Raw genomic sequence first — 10,136 nt, 5'->3', positions numbered from 1 at the left:
AACGAGCATTGCAGTGGAGAGAATACGAGGCTGAGCGGTGTGGCTGTGGCTGTCTTCGTGGCAGCTGGGCTTTTCACGGTGGTTGGGACGACGGCAAGCGACGACTATGGCGGCACAGCGCGGTGGGGGTGGCTCAGAGGGAGAGGAGAGAGAAATTGGGAGCAATTGTTTTACTTAATGGGTGTGTGATTTTTAGAGAATGTGGGGGCATTTTGGTAAAGGTGAGCATTTTTGGGAGATGCAGACTGATCTAAGCCCTCAATTTTGCCGAGATGTAAAGGTATTCTTAAATTTGGATGAACTGAATCTGAAAGGTTAATCGGATAAGGACATCTCGAGTATTCACTGTTTACTTTGACAACAATTAGCTAAGCCAAGCCTCTAAGGCTGCGCATGGCAACATTTCTTGGTCGGGGAACAATTTTTTTTCAGAAATAGTTCTTTTCTATTTCTATTCTGGGAAACAATTTCTATTTAAAAAACCCGTTTGGTAACAACACAAAATTTTTACTCTAGAAATAGAAAAAGAATAGAAATGCGTTTGGTAAAAAATAGTTTCTTTTTATATTTATTTGTTTTTTATTTTTTGCCGGTAGACTGCCGGCGGTCAAGGGCGGTCAATGGCGGTCAGCAAGAGAAGAATAAAAGAAAAAAAAAATTCACTTATTTCTTAAACTTGTTCCCGGGAACAAGAAGCAACTTTTTTAATTCTCATTTCTATTCCAAAACCATTCTCGGGCTAACTTTTGTTCCCTAAACGAAAAACTAACTTGCCGTTATCAAACAGGTTTCTATTCTTTTTTTTTTGTTCTCGGGGAAGAGAAGAATAGAAATTCTTGGGCTGGGGAAGTTTACCATGCGCAGCCAAATCGCTACATTACTAATTGCCTTACTTCCCTGACATCCCCGGAGGAGGTTGAAAAAGCTGTGATTGCTTTTGTTTCATAAGTTCATTTGACTTGGTTTATTTTAGGAATTGATGGAGATTCTCGACGGTAATTTTTATTTGTTGTGGGGAAGGCTACTCTATAGTATACTAGTACTGAAATGGTAAGGATCGATCCTAAACCTCGAAAATCTTGTATTAAAAATAAGAAAATTGTCCAAAATGTCCTACACTTATTACACTTTTGTTAAATAAGTTTTAAACCTTATAATTTTGTCAATTGAATCTTAAATATTTTCATATTTTGGCAGTTAAATCCATCTAGTTAATTTTGACCGGAAATAGTTGACGCAAACGCTATTCGTCTTATGTGGTACGGTCGGCGCCAATATGGACATTTTTAATAATATTTTTTTTGAATCTTTTTATTAATTATTTTATTTATTTACTTATTAAATTTTTTAACAACTATGGTTGATGAGAAATGTCTAGCCCTTGCTTGTGACCGGCGAGGCGTGGCCCTCGCCCATATTATTGTGGGCAAGGCCGCCTTGCCCAAATCTAGGTGAGGCTGCCTCGCTCGCGGCCGCTATGGCTTCGCCCAATGGGCAAGGCCAGGCGAAGACATCTCAACCTTTATTTGTTATCGACGAGGATGTCTTGACCCTCATCCACTGTTGGTAAGGGCCAGGTGATCTTTGCTCAAATGCCATGTTAGACAACCAACGTTCATTCATCGATTTTTTTTAATCAAAATTGGCCGAATGAACTTAATTGGCAAAATATGAAGATGTTTAGGACTCAATTGGCAAAATTAAAAAGTTTAGGACTAAATTAACAAAAGTGCAATAATTTTAGAATTTTTTGGATAATTTTTCATTAAAAATAAACAACATTTCAATAGTTTTTTTTTTTGGTTAAAAATAACCAGCGATTTGAATAGCATCAAATATCTAACAAGTACGCTTGATGTCTACAATTAGTACATTCACCTACTTGCTATTATAATGGATGTGATAAGTATACTAGAAGTGCCATAACTTTTACACGGTGCTTACTTGAGTGTCGAAACTTTTTTTCACTCACTTAAGTGGCACAAATTTGAAAAATCAATCACTTAAGTGACATTGGTGATTTGCCTTGTCGGAAAATCCGATATGGACATCGGTTGTCTAACGTAGTATTGTTGGTGTTGACATAGACAATTAATAAAAAATTCAAAAATAAAAAAACTCAAGTCGAAATTGAAAATTAATAAAAAAAATCCTTATTGGACAATTTGCTGGGAATGAGACTCAAATGATAAATTTTACTTCTATGTGGCACTCAAGTAAATTATATATGAAAGTAATGACACTCCTACTCTCCTTATCCAAAGCACTTTTATATATAATTGAAAAGGTTGGGGAGGGGGCCAATCAATGCAACTATCCCTCTGAACTTTACCATAAGGGTCCAATGTAGACAAATACGTTGCATTAATTAATTCTTTATAAGACATATTAATAGAAGTGGGTATCATATATATAAAACTAGGTATTTCTCATAAATGAGGCCCATTGCATATAAAATCCAAAACATTTTAAATTAATATTCGACAAAAATCGAAATCAAAATATCTTCAAAATAATTATTATGTACTAATACATAGAGTATTGATTATAAATTACCTTCCTCACCTCTCCTTTTTCACAACCATCGTACGACCCTTGACTCAAGAAAATCATCATATTCTCTCCTTATTATATTCGCATAAACTCAAACATAAATAAATAGGTTAGGTTGAACATTTAGATTAGCAATTATGTGAAAATGATAAATGCATAAAGACTCACGATTTTAAATCCATTGTTTGACTTCCAACGCCCCTATTACCTTAAATTGACCACAATATCTCTTGTATGTCCCAGATTTAAGATTATTTCTTACATTTTTTCTTCTCTTTCTTTGGAAATTCTGATACATTTAGAATTGACAAAAAAAATATGTATTTGCTTATGGTTTGATTGAATTTTCTTATGATACATTTACATTTGTCATTATTTTCTTGTCAACAACTAATTATTCCACTTAATCAGCCATACTTTTCAGTTTTGTCAATATAATCTTACATTTTTGGGCGATATTTCAAAGTTTTCTCGATTACCATTGAAAATTGCAAACGTGACGTCTAAACATCTCTAGCCATCTTAAGTGACTTGCTAATGTGGGCAATTTGTTGATTCTACATTGCAATTTGCAACGGTAATTGGTAAGAAAAACTACATTTAAATGTCATGCAAATGTGTAGGATTATATTGACAAAATTGAAAATTTAAACAAAATTGACATATGTATAATAAGTTTAAGACTAAATTAATAATTTTCCCAAAAATTTAAATAATTACTCATTTAATGGACATATGTATAAGCATTTTTGGGATAAGTATACATTGTTCACTTGAGTGCCACAAATTTAAAACATCGATTACTTAAGTGCCATCAGCAATTTGCCTTTTTGGAAAATTTGACATGGACATCGGTCGTTGTACGTGGCATCGCCAATGCGACGTGGACCACTAATAAAAATTCATAAATAGTAAAACAAAAAAATTCACATCAAAATGGGAAATTACTAAAAGTCCACGTGGGATAATTTCTTTGAAGAAGATAAGACGAAAGTTACGACACTTCGATGTATTTATTCCAGTGATAGAGCTAAGTCTCGCAACACTCCAAATCTCCTTCACAAAGTCAACTACCGCCATGGCCTCTCCACGTGCTTTGTCCTCAGCGTCGCACCACAATAGGGCCGGTAGGAACAGCCACAACGCCGTCGTGAGGATGAAACCGACCGCCATCGGTCCCGAAACTGCCCTCGGCAGACGGAATTTGTTGGCGAACACTTTCTTGGCGGCGATCTCGATGGCTACGCAGAGGCCATGCATGAGGAAGAAGGAGGTGACCACCCACCTTGGCTCCTTACGTCCAATGTAGTAGAAAATCAGCTCATGCATGAGGCCCGAGACCAGGAAGCACGCGAATGATGCCGGCAGTGGGGCCCACATCCTTCCAATCACACGGCTGGAAATGGACCTGGTATAAGACAAGGAAGAGAAGAATGCATCATATTCTGAATTCTTTTTAAAATAAGCATATTGGAAATCCTAAAATTTATCATAAAAGTACGATTGAATTCTAAAACTTTTAAAAATTGTAATTAAATCATAAGATTTGACACGAATGTACAATTGAGTCCTATAACTTTCAAAAAGTGTAATTAAAATTCCAAAACTTGTCAAATTAGTCTAATGAAATCCTTCCCTTGATTGAACATTTTGAAAATTTTAGAACTTGATTACACTTTTATAACAAGTTTTAAGACTTGATTACGCTTTTGGAAAGTTGTATGACTTGATTATATTTTCGTAATAAGTTTTAAGACTTAATTATACTTTTTTTGAATATTTTAAGACTCAATTGTACTTTCATAACAAGTTTTATGATTTTAATACACTCATTTTTCTTTTTATAATAAGACAGGCAATGGATTCGACAAATTGCAAGTGTATAATTTAAGTAAATGGATAATCTAATGAGAATTGCTACTTTGCAAGCTATTTTTTTGGTGTGAAGCCTTAGTATGTCTACCATCTATAGATTTTTTTTTTCTAATAGTCCATTAGATAGTATACAATTGTATAATTCAGTTAATCGTCGATGTTTCATAGGTAAGACTTGGCTTTTGTTTTTTTGTCGATAGGTAAGACTTGACCTACATGTATAAAGATATGACATAGATTCATTTTGTAATCAAATATGACAGACATAATGGAACCGCGTACTTTTTCCCTATGTTTGACTCAAACCTAGTCAACGGTTATTCAAGAATAAGCATATACATAAACATTTAATCAAAACCGTTCTATGAGTGTCGGATATTCATATATACTGCCAGTAAAAACTAATTGATCCATATCAAAATGATCCAAAGTTCAATTCAGCACAATAGTCAACGATGAAAATATTTGGATCTTACCAAAAATAAAATAAAATTAGCGTCTATCCTGACAGGTAAATATACGGTAGGCCGAAGTATATTTGTGACCATGAGGTTCCATCTCCTCCCCCAAAATTCTTGTAGTGAGGTCGAGAGATACGGCTCTTCGAATTGTGGCTCAAGCCTGACGCCGACAAGTGTTCGGACCATGGCTCCGACCACAGCCAGGGACATCTCCAATCCGACGTACACATACACACAATACATCAAGTTGATCATCACCGGATGAACACGATCCTTCCTCTCATAGGCGGGCAAAAAGGCAACTGTCACCAAGCACTTAATGGCATAATTCATCGGCGACTTGAGGCCTCGCTCGTTGATCTCCGAACATGGGTGTTCTTCATTTTTGGTGCTCTCAATCGGGTTGTGAATCTTAATGGGAAGGCAAGCGATGGGAATGAAATATGCCAACAAGCAAGATTGACTTGACGACAATGGGCCTTTGCCATAGGCAAAGAGGATGAGCTTGAAGTTGGAAAGCCAAGCGATGAAGAATGAAGTGAGGCCTCCAAGAGAGATGGTGGTGAGGCTTAGAGGGAGCACGAAGAAGAGGCCAATGACCGGTGAAATGGCCAAGAGCCTCTTGGTTCCAGTAGGGACGGTTTGACCGATGGTGTGGCAATAGGTGAGGATATCACCACCAAGGTCCACACCATGATGAAGTTGCTGATCTCTCCCTCCATGTTTGCTCCCTAGAGGCACACACTTGCAGAAGCGAAGCTTGTGTAGATACTTGGTGTTGTCCAAGTGAAGTTGTGTCATATGATTGAACTCTAGCTCTCTCTTTGCTCGAGAGACTGGTCTTAAATTTTCATTTATAAGGAGTTGTTGGGAGGGTTGATGCGGGGCTTGTTTTGAAGAATCGGGAATTAAATTTAATGAGAATTATTACCAGAAAATAATTAATGACTTCACATGTTGGCAGTCCAGCTATTCTATTTCTTATTCAATGTCGGTCGTGATGAGAAATAAGAAATACGCAGTACTGCAAGATTGACCGTTTCTTATTGCTGAAGGGTGTGTTTGGTTCGGCATTTAGAAAGCTCATTGGGAAAATGCAAAGCAGTTTAGCCTAAAGGGCTTAGAGGAAATGCAAAGACTGTTTGGTAAATTCTGCTTTGAAAAGCAATTTTGAGATAAATGTTGTTTGGTAGAAAACACATTTGCAAAGCCCATTTGGTGATTAATCTAACTATTTTAATTTTTATTTGTTTAAAATTAAAAAAATAATGTTTGCGACTTTTTTTAATTTATATTTGACAACAATGTTAAAATGTTGTGTAAACAATTTCATTAAAATTAAAATTCCTTTTTTTTGCTGAAAAAACATCAAATGGAAAATGTAACAGTGAACTTTTCATGTTTGAACAGAGAGAGAGAGAGAGAGAGAGAGAGAGAGACAGCACTTTTATTAATCAAAGTGTACATTATTGGAGTTCCACAAATAGGATGCAACTGGACAGTACAGTGACTCCATAAGGGACTCTCGCTCTAGTACTAACAAGAACAACAATGCCCTCTGCCGCCGGCGCTGCTGATGGACTCACTGAGGTGCCGGAACAACCTTTCCAGAGCATGTCCCAAATCCGACGGTGTATCCATCTCCCTGCACCGGGATCAGAAGTTAGAACGTTCACAGACTAACCCGGCATCTTTAATTTCAGAAGCAGTCACGAGCCGAAAATTAAAAAAACAATGTGATCTTTGAAATTGGAAAAGGTTTTGACTATCACATTTTACTGTGATTTCTGTAATAATATGAAACTATCACACAGGCTTCTAGTTTATCTCTTTTTGGGACTGACCTTTTTGGCTCTAGAAGAAGAGATTGCTGGATATGTAGAAATCCCAGAAGAAACAGATCGTATTGGGACTAACCTTTTTGGCTCTAGAAGAAGAGATTGCTGTTTAGAACCCTGGATGAGCTTATCTAAAGTATCTGCAGTGAAAGATCAAGCATTAGGTATAGATAAGTATCTGCAAGTACACTTCAAGTGGTATTTGAATTGGAATTTATGAAAAGTCAGTTCAGCACATACAAGTAGCTACTTAATCTAGAAACTGTGTTAATTCATTTTGCATGAAGCAACTACTTCAAGCTCAATGATCTCACACAATTTCACAGATACTTGTAACTCGGTAAAGAATCCAGGGACACATGTCACTTTTCTTAAATTGTTATACCATCTGTAATGGAGAAAAAGCCCCACATGTTCACATGTTATCAAGGCATTAGTTAGCATCTGTATAAGAGGAACCATTAGTAGGAAGTAACTGGGGAGAGGACGAAGCAACTGCTGCAAATTGAGAGGCCTTCTTTCCCTCCGGAGTTCTAAACTCATCAGGTGACTTATCCTTCTTTCTCAATGGCTTCGAACTGGGTTTCCGGGCACTCAGAGAACTCGCCTTGTTGCCAGTCGGACCCAGTACAGGTCTCATCTCCGAATCAGCCACATTCATCGACCTCACTCTGGGTGCTCCAGACATGAATACACACGAAAGTTCCTCGAAACTCGTTATTCCGCTTCTTGCCCCAAAATCATCAATTTCATCCACTTACCTGAGCTGGTGGGTTAGCTCACATTCACGAAGAGGAGTACAGCAAACCCACCAACATTATCCACTAAAACCCCCATCTTGCTTATGCTTACCACTCAAGAAATCAGCTCGTTCACCATGAACACGGATGCCAACCCGGGTTTTCCTCCTCCAGCAACATCTAATTACCAGAACTCTACTCTATCGACTCAGATCTCCTGCTCTAAAGCCTTCAGAAATCCACAAAACCGCACCGACCCACTTTCAAGAACCCACATTATCAGTCATCAATTCACACAAAACCTCCAAATCAGCTCGAAACACCCAAGAGGAGATGTTACAAACCTTCAGGAGATCTCAAAGTGGGCGAACCATTTTCCACTGAAGAGAGGGGAATTGACCAGCACCCACCACATCAGCGAGCAGGTTCCACACGGCGCGGCACATTCAGGACGCCATTGCACAGAACAACGTCCGCAAGCTCAAACAATCGCGTCTGACTTCACGTGCGGACCAAGCGGTCGATGATATCGACGACGACAATGAAGATACCTTCGAGAGGGAGAGGCGGCGAAGGCCTCGAGCAATGCGGCGGGAATCAAGTGGAGCGGCGGTGGCAGCAGGTGAGGGAGTCCCACCGAGCGAAGAGCGTAGTCGAGCGAGAGGCGGCCGTCACAAGGAGAGAGCGATGGAAGGGTGGGAAGAGAAATGAGATCCACAGGTTTTTTGGTTTTCAAAATGGGCAAAAGTGGTTTTTTAATAAAATTTTGAGGGCAAAATAGGTAACTTACTATTTTCTTTAAATGAGGCCTTCAGCATTCCGAAAAAGCTTAAGCTCAAGGCTGGTCTCCACCAGTCTTCAGCTTTCAAAGCATTCTCAAGGCCGACTTTCACTTGAAAGCCCCTTGAAGAATGATTGCCAAACACCTCAATTTGGGGTGAAAGGGCTTTGGGGCTTGAAGGGGCTTTCTAAATGCCCATTCAAACGCACCCGAAGTGGTGTACGGTGAAAGCGAGTCATCAATTTTGAATAGTCGCCATTTTTAACTTGGTCAATTTTATAATACCAAGTATTATTATAGTTGTAAGTATAAAATATGTTGTTTTGTTATCATATATGCCTACAATCGAATTTTACTAGTTTATGAAAGGTCCATGTAGATTATAAATATCAAGGATAAAGACACAAATTGTTAGCTGTGTTCACTCCTATGTGGAGGAAGCCCACGAGTTGCAAGCCCAAAAAGGGCTTGAGCTCATATGATAAGTTATATGAGGAAATATGGTTTCTCACTATCTATATAAAGATGTAGCCAAAAAAAAGGAAATAGTAATAAGAGAAAAGAGAAATAAAAAAATCTGGGTTTTGAGCAATATCTCGATTTACATTAAAGCTGGCGTCGGAGGTCGATTTATGGTCCGATTGAGCTGAAATTTTGTCATCATGTTCGTGGCACAATTTTATCGAATAGAACGGTTTGATTTTTGTTTGAAGCTCCATACATCAGGTTTTTCGTGGATTGATCGAAACCTACGTTTTTGGTCGATTTATCCTTGATCTCTTGTGAAGTTTATGTGTATTGCCAAGAATTATGTTCTTGTGGTCTTTGCTGCTATGTACCTCTAGTATTTGCTAGAGAAGAACAATTTTGTTGATAGTGAAGAATTTTGGGTGGACTCCGGTCCTATGGTTTTTGATCTCCTCGCATCGATGAGGTTTTCCACGTAAAAAATCGTCTTGTGTTCGTGTGCTTGGTATTTATTTTACTCTACTATATTGATTCCTATTAGGTTTATACAAGAGGGAATATTATTTTATTCTGTTGCGTTGATTCGATATTGTTCGAATTGTTACTGTTTTCCCATCAGAGTGGTATTAGAGCATCAGGTTACTGCTTGATTTTTCTGCCTTATGTTAAATAATGGAAACGAATACGAATAGAATGGTTACATTGAATGGTTTGAATGATCATATCTGGAAAGGGAATATGGAAGATCTTTTATATGTGAAAGATTTTTATTTGCCTGTATTTACTGAGGAGAAACCAGAGAATAAAACTGACGTTGAATGGTCTATATTTCATCATCAAGTGTGTGGTTATATCATGCAGTGGGTAGATGATAATGTTTTGAACCATATTATTGAGGAAACACATGCACACAATTTATGGGATAAGCTCGAACAGTTATATGCTCGAAAAGACTGGAATAATAAGTTATTTTTTATAAAACAGATGATGGCTCGAGATATCATAATGGTACTCGTTTGACTGATCATTTAAATTCTTTTCAAGGAATTATAAATTAGTTGGCTTCGATGGGAATCAAGTATGGTGATGAGATACAAGCACTATGGTTGCTTGGTACTTTGCCGGACTCCTGGGAGACGTTCCAAACATCTTTGTCTAATTCTGCCCCAGATGGTACAATTACCATGGATTTGGCCAAGAGTAGTATTTTGAATGAAGAGATGAGAAGGAAGACACAAGGATCGTCCTCTTCACATTCTGATGCCTTGGTTGTTGAGAAAAGGGGAAGAAGTGAGTCTCGAGGTCCGAGAAATAGAGATAAAAGTCAAGACAAAAGCAGAGGTAAGTATAATAAATTTGCTAATGTTGAGTGCCATTATTGTCATCAGAAGGGACATATTCAGAGGTTTTGTCGCCAGTT

The 10,136-nt window shown here is 37.9% G+C and overlaps 1 protein-coding gene and 1 long non-coding RNA gene across 2 annotated transcripts; both read right to left on the bottom strand.

Annotated features, from left to right (window-relative positions):
* Window positions 1-3,056: 3,056 nt before the first annotated feature.
* LOC104420322 (acyl-CoA--sterol O-acyltransferase 1) lies at window positions 3,057-5,690 on the bottom strand. The gene is made up of 4 exons (XM_039302384.1): window positions 4,950-5,690; window positions 4,636-4,640; window positions 3,628-3,961; window positions 3,057-3,110 (listed from the first exon to the last, which is right to left on the bottom strand). The coding sequence occupies exons 1-4, from the start codon at window positions 5,688-5,690 to the stop codon at window positions 3,057-3,059; spliced, it is 1,134 nt and encodes a 377-aa protein (XP_039158318.1).
* A 649-nt stretch (window positions 5,691-6,339) lies between these two features.
* LOC104418389 lies at window positions 6,340-8,200 on the bottom strand. The gene is made up of 3 exons (XR_005546467.1): window positions 7,812-8,200; window positions 6,807-6,867; window positions 6,340-6,534 (listed from the first exon to the last, which is right to left on the bottom strand). It is a non-coding gene; the product is annotated as an uncharacterized LOC104418389 (long non-coding RNA).
* Between the last annotated feature and the right edge of the window lie 1,936 nt (window positions 8,201-10,136).

The sequence above is a fragment of the Eucalyptus grandis genome, chromosome 9, assembly GCF_016545825.1.
Source record: "Eucalyptus grandis isolate ANBG69807.140 chromosome 9, ASM1654582v1, whole genome shotgun sequence".
In the NCBI taxonomy this organism is placed as follows: domain Eukaryota; kingdom Viridiplantae; phylum Streptophyta; class Magnoliopsida; order Myrtales; family Myrtaceae; genus Eucalyptus; species Eucalyptus grandis.
The sequence above is the reverse complement of the archived record's forward strand: the minus strand, read 5'-3'. Positions and strand labels throughout refer to the sequence as shown.

Bases quoted from the DNA above. Each gene is read 5' to 3' on its own strand.
- LOC104420322 (XM_039302384.1), bottom strand. From the start codon at position 5,690: ATGACACAACTTCACTTGGACAACACCAAGTATCTACACAAGCTTCGC. The intron at 3,111-3,627 runs GTAGTTGACTTT...ATTGCAATGTAG, and splicing joins CACGTGGAGAGGCCATGGCG to AATCAACAAATTGCCCACAT.